This window comes from Lemur catta, chromosome 13 (assembly GCF_020740605.2).
Source record: "Lemur catta isolate mLemCat1 chromosome 13, mLemCat1.pri, whole genome shotgun sequence".
NCBI lineage: Eukaryota > Metazoa > Chordata > Mammalia > Primates > Lemuridae > Lemur > Lemur catta.
Genome location: NC_059140.1, coordinates 83,304,588 through 83,329,682, shown reverse-complemented (window position 1 = coordinate 83,329,682; position 25,095 = coordinate 83,304,588). Strand labels below are relative to the sequence as shown.

General features: G+C 57.0%; 2 protein-coding genes across 6 annotated transcripts in view; both read right to left on the bottom strand.

The window, feature by feature from the left end:
- TFDP1 (transcription factor Dp-1) overlaps positions 1–8,561 on the bottom strand; it is a 33,038-nt gene extending 24,477 nt beyond the window's left edge. The window contains exons 1-2 of one of the 3 annotated variants that reach the window (XM_045566708.1): positions 8,382–8,561; positions 7,491–7,564 (exon numbers count right to left, since the gene is read on the bottom strand). In XM_045566708.1, the coding sequence (XP_045422664.1) occupies positions 7,491–7,502 (12 nt within the window). In that variant the 5' untranslated portion in view covers positions 7,503–7,564; positions 8,382–8,561. Of the gene's footprint in view, positions 1–7,490; positions 7,565–8,050; positions 8,077–8,230 lie in introns of those variants that run through there. The other 2 variants (XM_045566707.1, XM_045566709.1) reach the window with 2 other exon arrangements.
- Positions 8,562–19,135: 10,574 nt separating this feature from the next.
- TMCO3 (transmembrane and coiled-coil domains 3) overlaps positions 19,136–25,095 on the bottom strand; it is a 41,684-nt gene continuing 35,724 nt past the window's right edge. For all 3 annotated transcript variants that reach the window (XM_045566705.1, XM_045566702.1, XM_045566703.1), the window contains 3 exons: positions 22,393–22,472; positions 21,261–21,410; positions 19,136–19,770 (listed from right to left, as the gene is read on the bottom strand). In XM_045566705.1, the coding sequence (XP_045422661.1) occupies positions 19,657–19,770; positions 21,261–21,410; positions 22,393–22,472 (344 nt within the window). In that variant the 3' untranslated portion in view covers positions 19,136–19,656. The remainder of the gene's footprint in view (positions 19,771–21,260; positions 21,411–22,392; positions 22,473–25,095) is intronic.

Below are 25,095 nucleotides of genomic sequence, written 5' to 3'. Positions count from 1 at the left end.
CGTGCCCTTGCAGAAGGGCCCCGAGAGCTGCCACACCTCCCCCAGGGGGGGACACAGGGACAGGCGCCCGAGGGGTGGGGTGGGGAACACGGGGGCCCAGCAGCCACCTCAGGCTTGAGGCCACGCAGCTCGGCCACGGCGGCTGCAGCCGGGCAACCGTGGACCGGGCTCATGCTGTGCCCCAGTAAACTCCACCCGCAGAGCGGGCCACACAAACACGGGTGGCACTGGGCACAGGCACAGACACCACGCTGGGGCCACACCGCTGGGCGGAGGATAACAGTGACACGAAACCCGAGACAGGAGGCCACAGAACATGGCTTCGACCAACCTCACCCAGAGACAAGGCCACGGACGCGCCCGCGGAGCCACGCCTGCTATGGGAGGACGGAACCGTGTCCAGCACGAGAGTCACCGGCACCACGGGACAGACGAGAGCTCGCGCTGCCTCCGGCGCCCGCACCCCTCAGACGAGGCAGTGAAAAGATACAAATTCGCTCTCGTTTGCCCTCATGCAAATCATTAAAAACCTGTTTAAGCTATGAGATGCTGCAAAACAACCTCCAGGAATAGACACTAAGTGCCAGGGTGGCCAGCCTGACTTTGTCACTGACCCCAGTGCAGCCACGGAGACAGACCTAGAGGCCGAGCTCTCACCACAAACGCCCCCTCTCCACCCTGTGCCCTGCAAGGCAGGATTTAGGTGCTACCAACAGAGGCGGCTCAGTATATTTTACTGCAAATCCTGACATGTCCAAAAGCCAGAACAAATAGTGGAGTCTAAAAACGAGACCCCGGCAAAGTCCTCCAACCATCAATGCTTTTACGCAGAGGGAGCGATGTCACGCCAAGCTGAGAAGACCTGACACTGTCACCTCCCTCAGAACGTTGCGGGAACACACAAACCGTAACACCACATCGAGCCTGGTCCTCAAACAGCCTTGACGATCCGCCAGATACAAATGAGCACACACGTACTAACTAACCAAATGAGGAAAAGACATTTAAACTATCTAAAGTTCATCCACAGTTATTATTAAAATTCCAGGTAGGTTCTCCTTAGCTTTTATCTCCAGCTCTGGGCGAGCGACGGAGCGAACCACCTCCCGTTTTGCTGTTGGTGACGGGCAAGGGCTGGATGTGCCTGACTTACACACAGGGGGCGCCAACCACACGCGGCCAACACCTGCGAACCCAGCACAGGACATGCGCATCGATGCACGAAGAAATTAAATGTTTTAAAGGGGAAAAATTCATTTCCCAATCAAAGAAAGCAGACTGAGACCAGACGGGACTCACGGTGCCACCCAGCCGACTGGGCACGTGCTGTGGGCTTCGCTCTCACGGAGCTCAGCGCCGGAGCGGCCGCTCTCCCACAAGCCAACGGACACGAAGACAACCGATAGGACCATTCCGGAAAGCGCCTGACGCGCACGTCAAGGACACGGTGCGAGCACGTGCACACGGGCCACACCCCCAGGACGCGTCCCAAGGAGCCGCGGAGACTTGTGCACAGTTGAGAAGACTTAAGTGGAACCTGCACAATCCGCACCGCGGGGACCCCGGGCAGCAGAGGGCACATGTCCTCCCAACCCCACTGGCCGACCTGGCAAAGCAGCTGGCGCTCGACACGCCGTGACACGCCAGCAGCTGGCAGCCAGCACCGAGGACAAGCTCAACAGCCCCAGACTCGGCCGTGACAGCGGGGGCGGGGTGGCTCTGGGAAGGCCGGGTGCTGGGCTCACCCTCCCGCTCCCCGTCTCGCCAGCTGTCCGCTCCTCTCCTCTCCTCAGGCCGGGCTGACGTGACCCAGTGGGAGGCTGGTGCACGGGGCCAGCGCCTGGGGGCGCCCCGGACCACGGACTCGCGGGCACTCACTCCGCCCGACCACGGACTCGCGGGCACTCACTCCGCCCGACCACGGGACTCGCGGGCACTCACTCCGCCCGACCACGGGACTCGCGGGCACTCACTCCGCCCGACCACGGGACTCGCGGGCACTCACTCCGCCCGACCACGGGACTCGCGGGCACTCACTCCGCCCGACCACGGGACTCGCGGGCACTCACTCCGCCCGACCACGGGACTCGCGGGCACTCACTCCGCCCGACCATGGGACTCGCGGGCACTCACTCCGCCCGACCACGGACTCGCGGGCACTCACTCCGCCCGACCACGGGACTCGCGGGCACTCACTCCGCCCGACCACGGGACTCGCGGGCACTCACTCCGCCCGACCACGGGACTCGCGGGCACTCACTCCGCCCGACCACGGACTCGCGGGCACTCACTCCGCCCGACCACGGACTCGCGGGCACTCACTCCGCCCGACCACGGACTCGCGGGCACTCACTCCATCCGACCACACGACTCGCGGGCACTCACTCCGCCCGACCACACGGGACTCGCGGGCACTCACTCCATCCGACCACAGACTCGCGGGCACTCACTCCATCTGACCATGGGACTCGCGGGCACTCACTCCATCCGACCACGGGACTCGCGGGCACTCACTCCGCCCAACCACAGTCCCTGTGACGCCGGGGTGCGTACCCTGACGAGCAGAGACTTCAGTTCCCACGGCAGCTGCCGGCTGGGCGGAGTCCGTGGCTGTGCCACAGCTCAAAGCCACGCACGGCACGGCAGTCTCAGCACCAGCAAGTACTCACCCGAGGCTGACGGTTTCCGGCCTGTGCCATGTGCAAGACGTCGACAGCAGTTTATGGCCAACACCGGAACAACGACAGTCCCAAGTTAGGGGCACCCGTGAGGCCACCTGGCCCAGCCGCTGACCCGTCAATGCCGACGCCCGCCCCGCCCAATCTCTGAGCAAAATGTGAGAAATCTGGTCCCTTATAACAAAGCAAAAATGGTTTAATACACTGCAAGTCACGCTAAATATCAGTTCCACGTGTGGATTGTCTGATCGTTTTACAATGAAAGATAAAGTTTTCTAAATACCCAGAATGAAGAGTTTTTTAAAACAGCTAATTATGTGAAGCAAAGTCCCCAAGCCCTGGTCTGAGGCCCATCAGGGCCTGGGCCGCAGAGCTCCACCCAGCTCCTGCCATGGAAAAACTATCTCCCATGAAACTCAGGAAACGGCGGGGACAGTGACAGCAGGGGGGGTGGCAGGTGACGGAGCCACCACCACCACCCCCCCGCTGGCATCACCCCCTGGGCTCCACCCCCCACCGGAGAAACTGTCTCCCGTGAAACCAGACCTGCCGCCACAAAGGCTGGGGACAGTCATGCTCGAGTCCAGCCGTGCGCCACGCCGAAGGCGCAGTTTAACTGCCGCACGAGGAACTGCAAGAGCCGTGCTATCAGACACCCCCAGCAAAGAGCTAAAAAAAGCTGTTCTGTAGACAAAAGATGTCCTTGCCTTTTAAGTTTTATGCCAGGTGTTCACACAACACCTGTTTTACAGCAAGAGGTTTTAGGGGCAAAACTTTCAATCAAGCTATAATTCTTTATTTTGAATATCATCTCAGAATTTCTCCTACTTCATCACATGCAGGAAAAAAACTAGTTCTGAAACACGAGAAGCCTGCGTACAAACAAGCGCCTGTGGTTTCTCCGGTGCTCACAGCGCCGACGCGCCGGCCTCTGGCGTCGGGCAGGAGGGCGGCCGCGCTGAACCACGAAATCCGCATCCGTCCCTGGACTTGCGTCCTCACGGACCGCAGGTCACTGCATCACCGCGACACATCAGGTTTGTGGAAGGACACTCGGCACATGTATTTTCAGAGACGCTCGTTAGGCTCCTGTCAACGCTGCCGCCGGCCTCGTTCCAGCGTCCCCAGAAGCTCAGAGGGCAGAACACGCTTCTCTCTGGTCTCCAGCTCGCGATGGTGCAATTTAGGGACTTTTCCATAAACTCGTAGGACACAAAGTGGCATCACAGAGCAGCTTTCAAATCCGAGGGCCACGACACTGGTCAGGGACTGGCACACCATGTTCCCGGGGGCCGCTGCCCAGGCGCAGGCAGCGCAGGAGGGGTTTGGGGACCCCCACACAGCACGGAGACCTGCGGTGGAGGGCGAGCGACCGGGAGTCCACACAGCAGCTGCCCCCCAGCGTCTCCGCAAACGCCTCGCCGGGACGTCTCAGGAATGCACCGCTCACCTCCCCTGCCACGTGCAGGAGCAGGGCCGTCGAGGGACGTGGCCACGCCGTCCCCGGCAGTGAGGAGACTCCACTGGAAGCCGCGGCAGCCCTGCTGGGCCACGCTGGCTCACCAAGGGCCCTGCCAGCCCCAGCTCCAGAACCCAGGCCCCTGCGGCAGGGCGGACCCCAGGCCTGCGACCCGCCGACACGGAGGAATCGCTGGGACACTCCGGGATGTGCTCAGCAACCGCAGTCACCAGCCATGGCCACCCCAGCCGCGCTCACAGCTGAGGACGTGCTCCCCAAGCACTGTGGGGGGACAGCCCAGAGGCTGCAGCGGTGCACAGACCCCCAGTGTCTGCAACAGTCAGCAGGGCTGCCCCCCTGGGCGGGCACCCGGAGGGACAGTCCCCGACGAGGACACGCTTCCCCAGGATGCCCACGGCAGCCGACAGTCCTCTCGTGCCAAACGTCTGGAGGGACCCAAGCGGCACTGCCGGTGGTGGGGGTGAGGCGGGTGTGGCCGCCGGGCGTCCGTGCCGCTGACCCTGCTCTCTCCCGCCCACACGGCGCACGGGCACCTACGTCCCCCCAACCCTTCACCAGGAGCTTTTACCAATTTACCTCAAATAAACAAAATTTAAAGGCAACAACCAAGTCTCTGATTCCGGAGAGCAGAGACTGCACCCCCCACCACCGCTGCCTGGGCAGGCCCCGCCCCGGTGACCCCCAGGGAGCTGACTCAGTTTCCCTCTCTGCCCATACCCCCACCCCCTGCCAGCGTGACAGAGACACGCCCCCTGCACGCCACCTTCCTGGCCTCCTGCTGGCGTTTTAAAGGTACTTGGCACCAGTTTAAATGAAAGGTTTGCTGCTAAGCACCGAGGAATCGAGGTTATTTTCATATGTGCCTAAAAACGTGGTTTTTTTTTTTATACGACAGAATTACAGTGTCTCCTCTAGACATCTTTTTTCAAAATATGCAAATATTTGTTTTCGAAACAAAAAAGACATAAGATGTACGGTAGATGCCAGAGCCCACACAAACGGCCACCAACATCCACTCACGCCCTCAGGCCTGTCCCGCTCTGCCTCCCGGTTCCACCTCGAACCCCTTCTCTGAATCCCCCAACACGCACACCCACGGGCTGACGTCACCCGGAGCGGGGCCGACCATGCGTGGCACACAGGCCACCGGTGAAGTGAACGGACACAGAACGGAGGGGTGAGACTGTCAGAGCTCCAGGTGCCCCCGCCCCGCTCTCGGCGAGAGTCTGTGGGAAACTCTACCTTTCAGGAGGCCTCTGTAAAAAGACAGCTCGGCAGGGACGGCGGGAGGACCTACATCCCAGCCACTCTGAGGCTGGGCCAGGAGTGTGACCTGCCCGGCAGCACAGAGAGGGCCGGCACAGAACAGACGGGGCGGCCGGCCCACGACAGAGGGACTTACAGCAATGTAGGGAGGCCCGCAGTAAAACCCCCGCTGCCCGCTGCCCACCCGCCCCACCCCCACTGCCCAATGTCCATGCCTGTTGCCCACTGTCCCCCCACCCTCACTGCCCACCCCCACTGCCCAATGTCACCCCACCTCCATGCCCACCCACCCTCCTTGCTGCCCTGCCCTGGGCACCTTCTCTGAGCACCCATCCTCCCTCGAGAGCAGCTGCTCTGTCACATGAGCCCCCACCCGTGGCCCCCCTGCCATTCACAGATGACACCTGCCAGGCCATCCCTGTCCGCTCCCCCTGCCTCCCACCTCCCTCCCGTGTAGACACCTGCCAGCCCCTCCCCACCTGCCGACCCCGCTAGGGGGTCGCTGAGACTCTCCCCCTCCCAGCCAGTAACGGCCTTGCACTCACAGCCGCCGGGGGAGCCCTCGTCCTCTTCAAGCCCCCAGGGCCCTGCCAGCCGGGGCCCCAGCCCCCCTCAGCCCCAGGGCCCGGACCCGCCCTGCTGGGCTCCCATGTCACCCCTCAGTTCCCTGCCGCCCCACTGCTGTGGAAACCCGCCCGCTGTGCACCAGGTTCCCTCCCTTACAAACCCCCACTCACCCCAGCACCACCTCCACGGGCCCCAGCTGCCCTGCCCACCACCCCCGGGGACAGGACGGACACCTCCTGGCTGCCTCGTCCCAACCACAGCCCTGTCAGCTCCAGGCGGCCCCAGCCCCTCACAGGTGCACGTCTCAGGTGACCACGCAGGAGGGGATGTTCAGGTCCTCCTCCGCGACCCGACCACCTGCCTGTTCATGCCACTAGCCTCACATGGGGTGGGGCACACAGCCGGTGCCAACTAAATGGACGGGAGTGAAAGAGGGGCTCAGAGACGCCACCCGTTAAGTACCTCGGCCGGTGTGGCCAGAACCGCGCGCTGGCAGGGGCGCCGGCCCCACCGCTCCCTGGCACAGGCCGCCCGGGACCCGCGGCCCAGGCAGCACGGCCAGCGCCCGCCCTCTGGCCCGGCCCCATTCGCCCGCCTAACACGGCGAAAGCAAGTGGACACCACACTCGGGTGACGACTTCAACTGAAAACCGCACGGGGCCCACCTGTGCTCATCCTCCCTCTGCAAAGCACACCCACGTGCTTGGGGACACGGACGTCGTGTGACACCAGGGACACACTGCGCAAGGCTCCTCGGGGCCTGTCAAAGGCCTCCTTCACACGGATGGACACGGCTGACCTCCCGCCGTGCGGTCCAGTACTCGGGACACGCTTTCACCAGCTCTGCCCATGTCTGGGCAGATGCCGCACGTCTGGCCTGGGTTCCTGCCAACTCCGTGTGACAAGTGACTGAGTGGTCAACACCCTCCCCTGGCTCCTGGTTACAGAACACAGCACTCTAAGACACGCTCAGGGATAAAGGTTGCGTTGCGTGAACTTAACTGGCCTTACCAAGTGCAGTCAAGAACTGCATGGCCAAGAAGCCAGGCTACACTGCTGGGCCCACAGAGTTACAAAATTATTCAGAATGTTCTATGGCTTCACGAGAAACACCAGCTAAGCTAACCAGCAATGTCACCTTCCTGAGAAAGCAGGGGCCCAAGGCGTGCGGAGCACGTGCCGCACCAAGGCCGAGGCTTCCTGTGCAGGGAGACAGGCGGGGGCCCCGCAGCTCCTCTCAGGGAAGTCCCCTCGCAGTCAGACCCTCCCCGGGCTGTGCACCCCCACGTCCCCACGGAGTGCCCAGAACTGTAAGTGTGGCACAATCTGAGAAAATTAAGACAAGTCAGAGCAGCATGGCCCAGGCAGCACCTGCGGGCAGCGGGCACCTTCTCAGGGCGCCGGGTGGCTCCGTGACTGTCCCCTCCACCCTGCTCCGGGCTCTGCAGTCTGAGGACAGCTGGGTGAGAGCAGGACGCCACGCGAGCAGACACACTTACATCTTTTGCCATGTTACCAGATCCGGGAAATCGATGCTATAAACGTCCACCCTCCAGAGAAGAAAATGACTTTCCTGGTAAAAAGGAAGAAAAAAAAAAGAAATGAGTAAGAATGAAAAAAGAAGTTTAAAAAATACCGACCCTTAAAGGAAGCGCGTCCCACCCCAGCCGCAGGCGCCCGCAGGTGGCAGGGCCCCCCCGCCCGCAGGGCCCGGCGACCCGCGCGGATTTCACGCGTCTCGGGACCCCGGCCAGCGCGCCCGACACGGGGGCCACGCGGGACGCGGCGGGGGCCGGGCCCGCACCCCCGCGCACAGCGGCCTCCCCGACCCCCGCGCCCCCGGCAGGAGGGGGCAGGTGGGCTCAGGTGGGCTCCGGGGCCCCGCCCGCCCCGACCTGTCACCAGGCCTCGGGCCGCCCGCGCGGCGCCTCCCGCGCGCCGGAACCGCGTCCCCGCGGGGGCGGCCTCCCCGGCCCGCGCGCGGCCGACCCCGGACCCGGCCTGCGGCGCGGGCGCTGCGGTGGGCAGGGCCGGCCCGGGACCCCCGCCCGCGGGTCACCTGGCCCAGCCGCAGCGCGGGCGCGGGCCCAGGGCCCAGGAGCGCGCGCGCACGGGAGGGTGCAGGCCGGGGCCGCGCGGCGTCCGCACGCGGCGGGGGCGCAGCTGGGAGGCCCGGGCCCCCCGCGCCCGCGCCCGCGCCCCCCGCCCCGGCCCGCCGGCCCCCTCCGCCCGCGCGCACCTGGCTCGCCGGTCCGGCCGCGCAGGCTGGGCCGGGCCGGGCGGGCGGCGGGCGCGGGCGCGGGGAGGCGCGGGGCGGGGGCCGGGCCAGCGCTCCCGGCCGTGGCGGGGTCCCTGCCCTGGGCCGAGCGGCGCCGGGACGCGGGGCTCACCCTGGCCGAGCGTCGGGCCGGCGTGACGTGCGCGCGGCGCGGTGACGTGGGCGGCGGCGAGCCCGCTCCGCGCAGCGCGCCTGCGCGCCTTTTCGCGCCTTCGGCGCCCTCCTCCTCCTCCTCCTCCTCCTCCTCCTCCACCACCGGCTCCGCGGGCTTCTGCTCCTCCCGCCAGCGCTGCGCGCCCCGGGGAGCGGGAGGGGCCGTGTGCGCGTGTCCGTGTGTGCGCGTGCGCCGGGCGGGGACGGCGGCCGGCTGGGCCGGGAGAGGGGCTGTGCGCGCGCGGGGTGCGCGCCGGGAGGCCAGGGGGCGCTGGGGGTGCGCGCCTGTGTAGGCACGGGGGAGAGGTGGGCGGCTGTGTGCATCCCTCTGTGTGTGTCCACAGAGGAGAGACGGGCTGTTGTGTGCATGCCGGTGTGTGTGCATGCCTGTGTGTGTGCACAGAGGAGAGGTGGGCTGCTGTGTGCATGCCTGTGTGTGCGCATGCCTGTGTGCGTGCACGGAGGAGAGACGGGCTGCTGTGTGCATGCCTGTGTGTGTGCACAGAGGAGAGGTGGGCTGCTGTGTGCATGCCTGTGTGTGCGCATGCCTGTGTGCGTGCACGGAGGAGAGACGGGCTGCTGTGTGCATGCCTGTGTGTGTGCACGGAGGAGAGACGGGCTGGTGTGTGCATGCCTGTGTGTGTGCATGCCTGTGTGTGTGCACAGAGGAGAGGTGGGCTGCTGTGTGCATGCCTGTGTGTGCTCATGCCTGTGTGCGTGCACGGAGGAGAGGTGGGCTGTTGTATGCATGCCCCCGGGTGTGTGCACAGAGGAGAGGTGGGCTGCTGTGTGCATGCCTGTGTGTGTGCACGGGGAAGAGGTGGGCTGCTGTGTGCATGCCTGTGTGTGTGCATGGAGGAGAGGTGGGTGGCTGTGTGCATGCCTGTGTATGTGCACAGAGGAGAGGTGGGCTGCTGTGTGCATACCTGTGTGTGTCCACAGAGGAGGGATGGGCTGTTGTGTGCATGCCTGTGTGTGTGCATGCCTGTGTGTGTACGGAGGAGAGGTGGGCTGCTGTGTGCATGCCTGTGTGTGTGCACGGGGGAGAGGTGGGCTGCTGTGTGCATGCCTGTGTGTGTGCATGCCTGTGTGTGTGCACGGAGGAGAGGTGGGCTGCTGTGTGCATGCCTGTGTGTGTGCATGCCTGTGTGTGTGCACAGAGGAGAGGTGGGCTGCTGTGTGCATGCCTGTGTGTGTGCACAGAGGAGAGGTGGGCTGATGTGTGCATGCCTGTGTGTGTGCACAGAGGAGAGGTGGGCTGCCGTGTGCATGCCTGTGTGTGTGCATGGGGGAGAGGTGGGCTGTTGTGTGCATGCCTATGTGTGTGCATGCCTGTGTGTGTGCACGGAGGAGAGGTGGGCTGCTGTGTGCATGCCTGTGTGTGTGCACGGAGGAGAGGTGGGCGGCTATGTGCATGCCTCTGTGAGTGTGCATACCTGTGTGTGTGCACGCATGAGCATGCACTCGGAGGAGTGGGGGTCGAGTGTGCGCTTGTCTGGGTGTGCGCATGGAGAGGCGGGCAGTGTGTGTGTGTGTGTGCGTGTGTGCACCCGCAGGAGAGAGGAGGCCTGCTGGGTGTAGGTTGTCGTGTGTGTGTGGACACATGGAGGAGAGGAGATGAAGTGTGTGCGCTCGTGGCGGGGTGCCCCTGTCCCCGCTGGGCTCTGTGGCCTCCACACCCACACCCCACCTTTGCCTGGACTCCCAGCCATTCCTGGCGTCCTCAGTGCCTGCTGGACTCAGCCCGGGAGGGGCCTAGGAGGGACAACCCGCAGCGGGGTGGGGAAGCTGCAGGGCGGTCCTGGTGCACCTGAGCCCTGGGGACACCACCAGGAGCCCATGGCTCCGGCTCCAGGGCCAGCCCAAGAACCCGGCAGATGGCGGCCCAGGCCTGCAGAGCCTGGGCCAAAGTTCAGGGCTACCTCGGGCGGCAGTGTCCACTAAGGGAGGCACAGTCAACATCAGCGGAGACTTTGTGGGGGGTCACAGACCGAAGGCCTCCCTCTGCACCCGACACCCCACTTTGCTGGGTTCCACAGTTCAGCCACTTTTATGTTGATTAGGCCACGCCTGCCCCTCTGGTAAAGCTCCGCCCCCTGGAACTCTGCTGCGTCTTAAACTGCTTAGAATATAATTAGCGCTGGCTTCTTTCTGAAGACAAGCAGAAAGCCCGTTCTGTATGCTGCGGTCACAGCAGGCACTTAGGGGACATCGGTGGGTGGTGGGCGTGAACACAAGGCCCCTAGAGGAGTCCCACGGATTCTGTCTGGCAGAGGGCCTTGTTCTCTGCAGGGGGACACGTATGACCAAGGCAGGTGCCCTGCAATCCCACACACACGCCCCTCGTGTGCTTCCTCAAATGCATCTGTGCCCCTAGCTTTTCCTTTTCTTTCTCAGGAAATCTTTATTTTTTACTAAATGTTAATATCCAGCCCCTGACAGCAGTGGTCAGCCCCCAAGCTCTCCGAGCAAGTGCAGCCTGGCCTTTCCCTGAGCCCTGGGGGCTTCGAGGTTAGAAGGACACAAACTTAGGGTCAGAGCACGGAATCCTAAACCCCTTCCCACAAGCTCAAGATTCTGGTAGTTCCACAATATTTATACAGGTTGATAACTAATATTATTCAAAGTAATTTCTGCACAAAAAATCACTGTAGTGAAATATTCTGAACGCATTGAGGCCTGCACCGCTTGGGAAAAGGGCGGAAAGATATTCCTTTGTGCCTCCCCGTACTCGAATACCCACAGAAAGCCCCTATTTCTGTATTAACAGAAGTTAATAACAGAGTTCTAAGTTTTTGACTGAAGATGGGAACATGTTTGGCCGCCCTTGCCTAGAAATTGCTCGGCTGGATGCCGAAGCCTTGGGGATGCCCCACCCGGGTCCGTCTGAGCCTGTGGCCTCCGGGTGTCCCCTGGGCTCGGGCTGCTGAGGACAGGACATTCCCTCCATGACAGGCTCGATCGGGTGCTCACTCAACCCACCTCCAGCGGCCGCCGTCAGCCCGGCCAGGTTGGGGCTGTGACTGTCTTGTTTCACGTGTGTGTGGGCCGAGTCACCGGCAGGGTTCACGCAGCACGTGGAGCTGGTCTGTGCTGTGTTTTACAAGAGGAAAGTCTTTTGGTTTTTTTTCCGAATATTGTGGGGGTACAAATATTTTGGTTACACATAATGCCTTTGCCTCGCCCAAGCCAGGGCTGCAGGCGTGCCCTTCCCCACGCAGCGCACTCTGCACCCACGTGGTGGCCAGCGCGTGCCGCCTGTTTCTCCACCCCTGCGACACCTCCCCTCGCAGGACGGCTCCAGCTCCGTCCAGGGTAAGGAGGAAAGTCTTCGTCTCCCAAGCGCCCTGTGCCCACGCTCGGGCGCCAGTCCTCACGGAGCTGCCCTTCAGGAGAGAGAACTGGCCAGCCCTGTGTAACCTGCCGCACGTCCAGTTTGGTTTCGCCCTGCAGTGGCCTCGGTCTTTGTCCAGCCGTCTCCTGTTTTCTGCCTTCTTGGGTCACCAGGACCATGGGGACATCGCGAGGCCTGTGGCGGGAGGCTGAGGAGAGTCAGGGACCCGTGGAATTCACGGGGGAGTTAGAAATGACATTCCCGGGGAGGAGCAAACGGCATTTCCTCACTCTTTGGTAAAATACCCATAAAGGCATCTGTAGGGGACTTTGCTTGTTTGTATCATGACACGTAATAAAGTCGGCGTGACCTCAACCCCAAGTGCAGCCCCCGCCAGGAGGCCCCACCCTGCGCCCGGGCACAAGAAAGCGCTTTTATTTCTCTTCTCTTTCTTACATCATTGCTCCTTTTTAGAATTCCTGGCCAAACGCACACGTGCCCCTCTGGGAGGAGGGCCACGGCGGCCCGGGCCGCACGGCCACGCTGTTGGAAGCTCGCTGTCACCCTGTGTAAACAAGTATTGTGCCGGTCTTAAAGACTTTCACGTTCATTTCCCGTCTAAAGCCAGAGCCCTTTCAGAATTACCCTTGGATGTGACAATTCTAGAGGACATATTATCTAATTTACAAAAATCTAGTTCACCCAAGTTTATCTTGCTGGTTTTACCTCTTACTTAGACATCACCATTTGCTTTCATCTGGAATGTTCTCTGGCTTGTGCCATAAGGAGATCCTTTGACTCCTCGGCCATTTACACCACAGCCCTGCTGGAGCCACTTGGCACTGCTCCGGCTCGGGTCACGTCCAGGCTGTGTGGCGTGTGGGGAGATCTCTCGGGGAGATCCGTGTTCTCCTTTGTCCCCTCCTTCCTCGTGGAACGCGGCCACGGTCAGCGAGCAGACACGCACTCGCTGCAGGCTCACACGGACCTGCAAGTCAAAAGCTCTCCTGGCCTCCCTCCTGCCGCCTGTCACCAACTCGCTGTGTCTCGAACTCCACTCTCTTCCGTCTCCCCGCCACCAGCCTGGCCACCCGGGCATCCTCTTCAGCAAGGGCTGTGAGCCACTCCCCCTCCTCCCCTTCCCTCCAGCCTTGTCCTCCTCTGTCTGCTATCTGCTCAGCAGCCAGAGCGGCATTTTAAAAATGCAAATTAGACCATGCTACTTCTGGCCTAAAATTCTTCAATGAACCGACCTGCTTTCTGGGTGGATGAGTGAGTGGGAAGCACCGCAGGGAACAGACGCCAAGTAAGACCCACTCTGACGGCTGCCGTCTCTCACGGTGTGGGAGGTGTCTCCAGGGACGAGGTGCTGAGGAACGTTCCATGTGCACTTGAGGAAGACGTGTATCTGCTGCTGCTTCGTGCAGTGCTCTGCACACGCCCGTGGGGCCCAGCGATGACGGGGGTGTCCACGCCCTCTGCCCCCTTGGCCCCCGCCTGGCTGCCCGTCCAGGACCAAGGCGGTGCCGAGGTCTCCTCCGGCCGCGGTGGGGACGCCGGCTCCTCCCTCCAGTCCTGGGCAGAGCCGACGTTCAGCGCACATGCTGATCATCGCTACATCTTCCTGGTGAAGTGGCCCTTCTATGAATCGTCCATTCTATATAGTATCCTGCTTTGTCTCTGGAGACGGTTTTTGACATAAAGTCTGCTTTGTCTGACGTTAGTGCAGCCACCCTTGCTCTCTTTCGGTTGCTGTTTGCACGGAATATACTTTCCCACCCTTTCACCTTCAACCTGTGAGAGTCCTCAGATCCAAAGTGAGTCTTTTGTAGACACCACACGGAAACTTTTTCTCATCCACTCTTCCAATCTATGTCTTTTGATGGGTGAGTTTAACCGATTTACATCTTCATACATTTTCTACCCAATAGCATAGATTTATAATTATTCTTATGTATTTATCTTTTAAATCATGTAGGAGATAAAACGTGGAGTCACAAACCAAAAACACAGTGACACTGGCTTCTGTATTTGCCCGTGTGTTCACCAAAGACCTGCGTTTCTTCCTGTGGTGACTTCCAGTGTTCTCCCATTTCACCTCGAAGGACTCCCTGGAGCATTGCTTGTAGGACAGGTCTAGTGGCAGCAGACCCCCTGAGCCTCTGTTTATCTAGGGAATATCTTAATATTTCTCTTATTTTTGAAGGGCAGTTTTTCCAGATACATTATGGAATTTCTGACTGGCAGAGGATTTTTCATTTGTTTTGTTTTTTTCCTGCACGTTAAGTGTGTCATGCCATCACCTTCTGGCCTCCACAGCTTCTGATGAGAAACTGGTGTTAACACTATTAAGGGGCCAGGCGAGGTGGCTCACACCTGTAATCCCAGCACTCTGGGAGGCCGGGGCGGGAGGATCGCCTGAGGTCAGGAGTTCGAGACCAGCCTGAGCAAGAGCGAGACCCTGTCTCTACTAAAAAATAGAAAGAAATGGTTTGGACAGCTAAAAATATATATAGAAAAAACTAGCCAGGCATGGTGGCGCATGCCTGTAGTCCCAGCTACTCGGGAGGCTGAGGCAGGAGGATCGCTTGAGCCCAGGAGGTTGAGGTTGCTGTGAGCTGGGCTGACGCCACGGCACTCACTCTAGCCCGGGCAACAGAGTGAGACTCTGTCTCAAAAAAAAAAAAAAAAAAAAAAAAGAACACTATTGAGGATCCCTCGTAAGGGACAGATCACTTCTTTCTTGTTTCTCTTTGTCTATGTGTCTTGGGGGTCTCTGAGTTTATCCTACCTGAAGTTCATTGAGCTTCCTGCATTTATAGATTCACATCTTTCATTAAATTACACACCGTGACCGGGTGAGGTTTACTCGAGGAATGTGAGGTGGCTCAGTATGAGACAGGCGTGGAAACAGAGCGTATCACAGAACACCGCGTGGTCACCCTTCAGCTCTGTGGGTTCCACGTCCGTGGAGTCAACCAGCCTTGGATGGAGACTGTAGTCAGGCCTGCGAAGGCCGCATCTGCACTGAACATGTACAGAGTTTCTTTTCTTGTCCTTATTTCCTAAGCAATACAGTGTAACCACCACTTAGCAGCTACATTGTTAGGTATTATCAGTAATCCAGAGATGATTTGGAGTACACAGGAGGACGTGTGTGGGCTATGCAAACACTGTACCGTTTTGTATAAGCCACCAGGGCGTCTGTGGATTTCGATGTCTGCGGAGGGTCCTGGAACCGTCCCCCGGACTCCAAAGAACAGCTGTGTGCACACAGGTGTATGTGCTCGAAGTTTATGCCGATGCTCACCCCAGCACTAGTCACAGAAGCCAAAAGGTGGAAAGACCCTGCGTGCCCATCAACAGATGAATAGATCAACAAAATGTGGCACAGACAAAAACGGGCTATTAGTCAGCCACACAGAGGAGTGAAATTCTGACACATCCTACAACATGGATGAACCTTGAAAGCATCATGCTAAGTGAAATAAGCCAGATATCAAAGTGCAAATATTGTGTGATTCCACTTATATGAAATATCCAGAATAGGTAAATTCATACAGACAAAAAGTGGATTCACAGTTACCAGTAGCTGTGGGGAGCATGATTACAGGTTTTTTTTCTTTCTTTTTTGGTTTTTGAGACAGAGTCTTGCTCTTTTGCCTGGGCTAGAGTGCCGTGGTGTCAGCCTAGCTCACAGCAACCTCACACTCCTGGGCTCAAGCGATCCTCCTGCCTCAGCCTCCCGAGTAGCTGGGACTACAGGCATGTGCCACCATGCCTGGCTGATTTTTTCTATATATTTTTAGTTGTCCAGCTAATTTCTTTCTATTTTTAGTAGAGACGGGGGTCTCGCTCTTGCTCAGGCTGGTCTCGAACTCCTGACCTTGAGCGATCCTCCCACCTCGGCCTCCCAGAGTGCTAGGATTACAGGCATGAGCCACCACACCTGGTCGATTACAGGGTTTCTGTTTGGGGTGATAAAAGTTTTGGAAAGACTTAGAGGTGATGGTTGCATGACATTGTGAATGTAATTAATATCACTGAATTTTACACTTAAAGTGGTTAAAATGGAAATTTTAATTTTATATATGTGTGTGTTACCATAGTTTTTAAAAACTAATACCAAACCCATTGTGTGCTTTAAATGGGTGAATGGTATGTGAATTATATCTAAATAAAACTACTTTTTAGAAGGTATAAAGGACATTTTGGGGACAACTGGAAAGGGCTTACATGATCCAAATATTAGGTAAGAGAAGAAATTGTTATTTTGCTAAGTGTGATAATGGTTTTGTGCTCGTGTGGGAGATTATTCTTATTCTTAGAAGAGGCATAGTGATGAACTTAGGTACTAAGTGTCATAATATTGAAATTTTACTTTCGAATGATTAAGAGAAAAAATGTGTGTTATTATGTGTATACTTTCAGATGGGAGAGAGAGAATAAAGTTGGCAAAAGGATAAAAAAATCACCTATATATGGTTGTGTATCTTACTATCTGTTCAATCTCACTGTATTTTGAAATTTGCAAAATAATTGGGAGAGAATCTCCTTTCTATTTAATACTAATCAGATCATCCTAACCAGTGTTGGGCCAGGGGGCAGGTGCCCAGGACGGGGTGGGGGGTGGGGGCTGGGCAGGGTGCAGGTGCCCAGGACGGGTTGGGGGCTGGGCCAGGGGGCAGGTGCCCAGGACGGGGTGGGGGGGTGGGGGCTGGGCAGGGTGCAGGTGCCCAGGACGGGGTGGGGGGTGGGGGCTGGGCCAGGGGGCAGGTGCCCAGGACAGGGGTGGGGGCTGGGCAGGGTGCAGGTGCCCAGGACGGGGTGGGGGGTGGGGGCTGGGCAGGGTGCAGGTGCCCAGGACGGGGTGGGGGGGTGGGGGCTGGGCCAAGGGGCAGGTACCCAGGACGGGGTGGGGGGTGGGGGCTGGGCAGGGGGCAGGTGCCCAGGACGGGGAGGGCAGCCCCGCCAGGCCCTCCAGCGGCTGCTCCATCGCCGTGGGAATAGGCTGTGCAGAATAAATTACGCAGAAACCAAACAGCTCTCAAAGTCTTTTAGCTATTTCCACACAGTCACCATAACATCCCATGACATTAATAAAAATACTATAAGTTTTCATTGTTATTCAAAACACACATATTAACTGCGTATCATGTGCCAGTGTTAGGATGTTTTATCATATATGTTGAAAATACTTTTCCCAGTTTCAAATTTGGCTTTGAAATCTGGTGATGACGTTTAGTGATGTGCTAAAATTTCATGTTTTCATATAGTAACATCCTGGTCTTTCCCAAATATTGTGATTTCTTCCATTGCTCATTTTCCCAAGAATTTTAAGCACCCTGATTAAAAATATCCAACTGAGTCACGTTTTAAGTTCTACTGTCCCGTCCCACCGCGCGGACACAGAGAGCGTCCGGGCTCCCACGTCCCAGACCCCGGCCGTGCGGAGGGCTCGGTGGGACGGAAGCCTCGTCAGCTCTGCTCCGGGAGCCGTGAGGCCCGTGGAAAGGACAGGAGCAGAAACGTAAAAACAAGAAATAAAATTGTTCTGTGAGCACAGAGAACAGGCGATTGAGAGGCTGTTTTAAGTTAGAAAATTAACAGGACACCACGGGCAGGGAGCGGGGAGGTGGAGGGAGGTCCCGGCTGGGGACTGCGCCGTGGACTTGCACACGGGGACACCAACACACACGTGTCCCCTGAGCGTCACCCCCACTCTGGTGCTGCCATGCAGGTGGCCGACACACCCGTCCTCAGCAATGCGGTCTGAGACGCAGATCTGGCAGGGACTGACTCTAACCAGACACAGATTTTAAAATTTCAGATGAAAATGTCCTCACCAGCCAGCTGGCCTCCGCAGACTCTCCCGACCCTGTGATTCCCGCTCACTCTCCGGGGATGCCTGGCGTGCTCTGCGCTGGGGACACGGGAGGCCGGCAGGGCAGGCTGAGGGGAGCCAGGAGCGGGGGAGAGGCCTGCGCCCCTCTGAAGTCGGGTGTCAAGGGGCCGGGCCATGCGGTCGGGGGAGACTGGAGGAGGCTGCAGCTGGGGACGCGGCAGAGGTGGCAGTGCAGACAGCTCAGGAGCCAAGTGGCTTCATTGATTTCTGATCTCACGGAGCGATGCCGGTTCACGTTCCGGGGGGCCCTGATGTCACCCTCACCAAATAGGTTTCATTCAGTTCAACAGAACTGAAAGCTCCTGGTGGTCACAGGGCTGGAGATGCAAAAGGAGAGTCCCTGTCCCCAGCGCCACTGTGTCCTGAACGCCTGGACGGGGAGAGGCAGCATCCCAGGCGCAAAGAGCCTGTCGGCCACTGGCGTGGGACAGGCAGGCGGCGCCCAGGCCTCGCCCACTCACGCGGCTACGCCGACGCTCCCAACCAAGCGGTGGGGAAGATGGTGGCGGGAGATCTGGTATCATTTAGAAACGAATAAGCCCAAAGCTGTTTTCTAAAAATAAGCACGTTCATATCATTTCTCTGTTAATCTGCTTCAAACCAGACACAACTTACTTCAAAGCGTTTTCATTCATGTTAATGCGACCCCCAATTTGTGTGTGCCAACATAATCACACCTGGCGTTTTGTCCCTCTATCTCAAGTATTTTGGTCAAACTTAGGCTATAAATACATACAGAAAAACAGGTTTAAAGTATCTGCTATGTTGTACGCAATAAATAAGTTCAATTTTACCTGTCAAATAAAGAAATGAGTGCCGTTGAAAAAATAACAACGGGCCCGCTGCGGTTTGAGTGTTTTTGTCTCCCAGGCGCTAGTCAGAACGCACTCCCCGGGCAGGACGGGGTCCCGGCCTCACGCACGGCTTGCGGGAGGGGCCCGTGCCTGCCCTCCCAGGACGCAGCACTCCAGGCGCCTCTGAGAAGCAGAGAGACCAGGCCCTGACCTGCCGGCGCCGTGGGCTTGGACCTGCAGCCCCCAGAACTGAGACACAAACTCGGGTTCTCTATAAATCCCCCCGTTTCCAGCGTTCTGTTCCAGCAGCGCAGAGCGGACTGGGTCGCTGACCCTAGAGAAACCCGCTCACGGCCGGATCTGCATCTGTGTGGTTCTGTAAAATGGGCACGTAACAGCCAAAATACGCTTTTCAAATGCCAAAAGTTAGAACTGGAGCTTTTCAAATAGTACTGTATTAATTTGGCCTCTTGCAGACTAGTATGGTAATATAGGAATCACCTTAATAAAAAAATTGGCTGAGCTTTTATGCAAAGATTAACTCAACACAAAACTTAATAAAACAGATTTTCAAAAATTTCAATTAATTATACTCTGATCACCAATGATTTTTATCAAAGAATGCATACTCTTTGTGACTCAAAACCAAATATTTTAAGAGTGATTACACCTAATAGAAATTGACAGGAAAGTGTTTTATTTAAAATAGTCAAAATAAAAGGCAAATAAGCATCTATATTTGTCTCATTTTAGAAAACATAGGCTTTAAGGATCAAAAGTAAGCTTCCAAACTCAATACCAGAATTAAAATTTCATTTCACAGCAATGTTTAATAACAAATATTCGACCAACGGATTATAATTCTAAAGCTGTACAACAAATTAAAAAAGCTTTCTCATTTTTCTTCTTTACCAAAAAAATCATAAACTAATGAATTAACAATAGAAAGTTAATAATAATTTCAGGAAAAAAGGCACATCCAGGCAAAATATTCAAGGCGATTTGTAAAATGCAGTGTCATAGTTCTACTGCAAATGATGGGCTGACTACAAATAAATTACTCTGAAAAATTCTACAACATGACAGGAACATCCTGAGAAGCCAGGAAAACACCATGTCTGTGCTAGTGTGTCCTGTTCCCAAGGACGTGCTCCCTGCCCCAGCGAGGGCCCTTCCCAGGGCCACTGCCATCTCCGCGCGGTCAGAGGCTCGACCGTCTCTCTGGTCGTGGGACACATTTCATGATCGCGGCTCTCCACAGCACCGGGGCCAGCAGGAGGCTGAGCGTGGTCACACTCAGGATAAGGAGGTAGACCTGCAACACGGAACAGAGCGTGGTCACACTGAGCGTCAGGAGGGACACCTGCAACATGGAACAGAGCGCGGTCACACTGAGCGTCAGGAGGGACACCCGCAACAGGGAACAGAGCGCGGTCACACTGAGCGTCAGGAGGGACATCCGCAGCAGGGAACACAGCGCTGTCACACTGAGCGTCAGGAGGGACACCCGCAGCAGGGAACACAGCGCTGTCACACTGAGCGTCAGGAGGGACATCCGCAGCAGGGAACACAGCGCGGTCACACTGAGCGTCAGGAGGGACACCCGCAGCAGGGAACACAGCGCGGTCACACTGAGCGTCAGGAGGGACACCCGCAGCAGGGAACACAGCGCTGTTACACTGAGCGTCAGGAGGGACATCCGCAGCAGGGAACACAGCGCGGTCACACTGAGCGTCAGGAGGGACACCCGCAGCAGGGAACACAGCGCTGTCACACTGAGCGTCAGGAGGGACATCCGCAGCAGGGAACACAGCGCGGTCACACTGAGCGTCAGGAGGGACACCCGCAGCAGGGAACACAGCGCGGTCACACTGAGCGTCAGGAGGGACACCCGCAGCAGGGAACACAGCGCGGTCACACTGAGCGTCAGGAGGGACACCCGCAGCAGGGAACACAGCGCTGTCACACTGAGTGTCAGGAGGGACACCTGCAGCAGGGAACACAGCGCGGTCACACTGAGCATCAGGAGGGAGACCCGCAAACTGGAGGGTCAGTGCTACATCTCTAGGGCACATCAGAGCAGAGCCACAGGGAGATGGCATTTGGATGTGGCACGAACTGACATGGGACAGTCACTGGATGGGCGTGGCCAGTCCCGAGGAATCGCAGGGCAACGTCCCGCAGGCTGCGCTCCCGGGGGCCGACCCTGCAGTGGCACGGCCACGTGGACAGGCCCGCGCAGAGCCCTGCGGGCAGCCTGGACCTGAGTCCACTTCAGCGACGATGCCCACTGCGCTTCAGTGCCGAGCCTGCTCCTGTCCTCTTCGTGTACAAAGCACACAGAGGCAACCCCTCAATTCTGTGCGCTCAGGGGCATTTCACGGTGTATTCTTCATAACGGGAGCTTTTCTAAAGCACTCAGCCCACATCTATGTTTCATGTCCCTCAGATGTTATTCATATATGTTAGCAGTTTAGCTTTAAAAAATTAGTTTTCTTTCCACGGGAAATACTAGTATCAGAGTGCCTTCATCATAATGCTTGTAGAAGGCAACGTGATGGCTCAAGCAGCACTAACTGGGAACGTCACCCACAGAGCTCCCCGTCCCGTGGGAGCAGAGAGCTGCACAGCCTGCCACGGGTCCCCCATGTGCCCGCCACGGACAGAGACTCGCGTCAGGCTCTGCGCCCATGGGGGCCTGGACAAGCCGCCGCCTCCTGGACCCGGACCTCGAGCGCACAGCGCTGGGCCCCACCCGACCCCCGTGACGGCCGTGGTCACGCAGGGCAGCGCGCGGGCACTCACCTCCCGGGAGATGATGCCGGCCCTCCGCGCGCGGCTCCCCAGCACGAAGGAGAACTCGCTCACCTGGGCGAGCCCGGCGGACACGATCCACCTGATGTGCCGGCTGCTCTGCGGCAGGACGAGGGACAAGACCAGCGCTGCCAAAACAAACTGCAAGAGCGGTTACCGCGTCGGCGCAGGGCACAAGCCCGGACATAATTAGATACACAAACAGCAAACCCAGAGGGGAAATAGGAAATATTGAAATGCCACGACAGTGCTTGAATAACCTACAGAGTAAGCAAACACACACATCGGCACTTCAAATGCCCAGAAGACACCAAATAGTGCAAAATATCTTAAATAAATCCACACAGAAGGCAGCAAAATCGGGATTTTGGTTCACTAGCAGAAAACAAGCCTTTATCCCAAACTAAACTAATGGTATTAAATATTAAATGTCATGTATCATCCAAGATGGAAATTTTAAAAAATAATACAGAGACACGTATGTCTCTGGGGTCAGCAGCCCAGAGCGGGTGGGGTACCCCAACAACTGTCAGGGATTCTGGCTCCTTAAAATGGAAATATTTTAAGTCAAATTTTGCAATCTAGAAAGCCAGATGCCTGCTGAACAGGTAATCACACCTTAAACGTTAATGCAGGCGACTTGATAACCGGAGGTCGTCGAGAAGAGACAGGTGGAAAGTGCCCGTGCAAGTCTCAGGCCCCTAAAACCTACATGGCATCTGCCACAAGAGGAGGGCGTCTGCCGCAAGGGTCAACATCACAACCCAAGGACCCATCTTGAGGATCTAGAAAGGAGTTTCTCCCTTCCCAGCTTTTGGGAAGTCCCAATTTTCAACGTCCGCGATTCCGAGACAAGGGATCACACTGACAAACCGTCCCCCCAGAGCCGACCCAAACCTGCTTCCTCGCAGCGGTCGAGCCGCCGCGGAGGAGCCTCCTCCGAGTCGTGGGCAGGAGGCGGCCGCGAGAGGCAGAGCCCCAACAGACGGGCTCCCCAGATGCAGGGCGGGGCTGGCTCCCCACGCGTGACACGGTCGCTGGCTGGAAATCAGCCCCCAGGAAGGAGGCTGTGCCCTGCGGCCCATGAGACCAGAGGACCGTGGACTTGACCCGGCCGCGTTACCTTCATGAGCACCACTGACAGGGTGAGGAACACCAACACGGTGAGCTCGTACACCACAAACGTGGGGAAAACGTGGAGCCCTGTTGGAAACAGGTCAGACAAGTTACTCACGCCCACGGGAACACGCTCCCGCCAGTTCACACTCACCTCGCAAGCAGCTACAACCTGAGTGTGCACAAAACCTGTTGCAATAAAAGAACTAAACGCCTGTAATCCCAGCACTCTGGGAGGATCGCTGGAGCTCAGGAGTTTGAGACCAGCCCGAGCATGAGCGAGACCCCGTCTCTACCAAAAATAGAAAAATTAGCTGGGTTTGGTGGTGCCTGTAGTCCCAGCTACTTGGGAGGCTGAAGCAGGAGGATCACTTGAGCTCAGGAGTCTGAGGCTGCAGAGAGCTACGATGACGTCACTGCACTCTACCCAGGGTGACAAAGAGAAACTGTGTCTCAAAAAAACAGTCCTAAATTCCTGCAAGTGCACTCGAAAAGCACCAGCGAACGCAGCGAACCCATCGGTCCCGGGTGATCCCAGCCACCGTCCTCCAGCAGGCCACGCAGAGGGCACGGCGCGGTGCCGGGGAGGCGCTCGCCCAGGTCCCTTCATGGGAGAGTTCGAGCCAAGATGCAAACGCGCCCGAGCCTGTCTGTACAGCCCGTCAGCGCCGGGGTGCCACGCTCAGGGGACGTTTGTTGCCAACATTCCTTTTCCTTTTTTGTTTGGCTCACACGTTTGGAAACACAACAGGAAACATTTTCCCTAACTATTTTTTCTCTCTCTGCTCTCGAGGCTCCTCCCGGGGCCTCACGCGCTCACTGGGAAACCACACGTGGACACGTAGGCGGCCACTCGGCCCTCTGTCCGCCCAGCGGCAGCGCATTACCTCAAAAGAGCAAATCCAAGAACCACTGGTGTTCGGGGGAGCTGAGCACAAGCCAGGGTGGAAGCTGATTCACAGAAGTGATGACGGAAAACTCCAACTGGAGAAAGACGGGAACATCAGGCCCAGGAGGCCTGAGAACAGCAGACCCACCCCAGCAAGACCGCCCCAGGGCAGTCAGTGTGCCACTCCCAGAGGTCCAGAACCCAGAGGGGACTCCAACAGCAGCGGGAAAAGAGGCAGACAACGGAGAAAGGAGCTCGCTTCTCCTGGCAACACTTCCCCATAGAAACACTCAGGCCAGGAGGGAGCGGAACATTGTCACGGCACTCAAAGAAAAAACCTGCCGTCCAAGGATACCGGACCCATAAAAATTATCCCTCCAATGTGAAGGAAAGATGAGTCTTTCCCCGACAGACAAAAGCTGAGAGAATTCGCCACCACCAGGCCTGTGCTGTAAGAAATGCTAAAGGGAGTTCTTCAATCTCAAAGTAAAAAACACTGAAGTGCAAAAAGAAAACTTTTCAAGGTATAAAACCCCCTATAAAATTACATGGACAAACCTAGAAAACTCTGTTACCATAATTATTATTATGTGCAGTCCACCTATAACTCTAGTAAAAGACAAATCTATCAAAAAAAAATAGATATAGCCACCTGCTAAGACACAGGTAATATAAAAACATGTAAGTTGAGACAACCAAGAGTCAAGATATGGGGGCTATGGACTTAGAGTACAGAATTTTTGTGGGGGTTTTTGCTTTTGTTTGTTTCTGTTCTTTTATCTGTGATCTAAAATAAGCTATCATCTCTTTAAATAACTTGTTTTATCTATACAATGCTTTTTGTAAGCAAAGACATGTTCACGGTAACCACAGCGCAAAAACCCATAATCGATTCATTCAAAATAAAAAGCAACAAATTAAAACACACTACCTGAGAAAATCACTTAGCCACAAAGGAAAACAGGAAGAAAGGAAGAGAAGAGTGTCACAGTAACCAGAAAACAAGCAACAAAACAGCAGTAATGAGTCCTTCCTTATCAATAACAGCACAAGGTAAATGGACTCAATTTTCCGATTAAAGGACACAGAGTGGCTGACGGATAAAGAAACGAGACCCAGCCACACGTTGCCCTCAAGGGACCCACTTTACCTGCACAGACACGTGGAGACGGAAAGTGAAGGGGTGAGCGTGAAAACATATTCCTTGCAAGTCGAAACCAAAACAGAGCAGGAGCAGCTGTACTTAGATAAGACACGCTGTACGGCAAGGACGTAAAAATAGGTATGCAAGGTCACCGTATAATGAGGAAGGGATCAACGTAGCAAGAAGATGCAACAATTTTAAATATCTATACACCCAACAGCACCCAAGCATATAAAGCAAACGTTAATAGATCTAAAGAGATTGATCATAATACAATAACACCAGGGGACTTTGACACCCTGATCAACTCGGGACGCACACCACTAATCCGTGGGCTCGAGGGCTTCTTTTCCCTCTTTTAAAATAAGATTTCTGGTCGGACGCGGTGGCTCATGCTTGTCATCCTAGCACTCTGGGAGGCCGAGGCGGGAGGATCGCTCGAGGTCAGGAGTTCAAGACCAGCCTGAGCAAGAGCGAGACCCCATCTCTACTAAAAATAGGAAGAAATGATCTGGACAACTAAAAATATATATAGAAAAAATTAGCCAGGCATGGAGGCGCATGCCTGTAGTCCCAGCTACTCGGGAGGCTGAGGCAGGAGGATTGCTTGAGCCCAGGAGTTTGAGGTTGCTGTGAGCTAGGCTAGCTGCACTCTAGCCCGGGCAACAGAGTAAGAC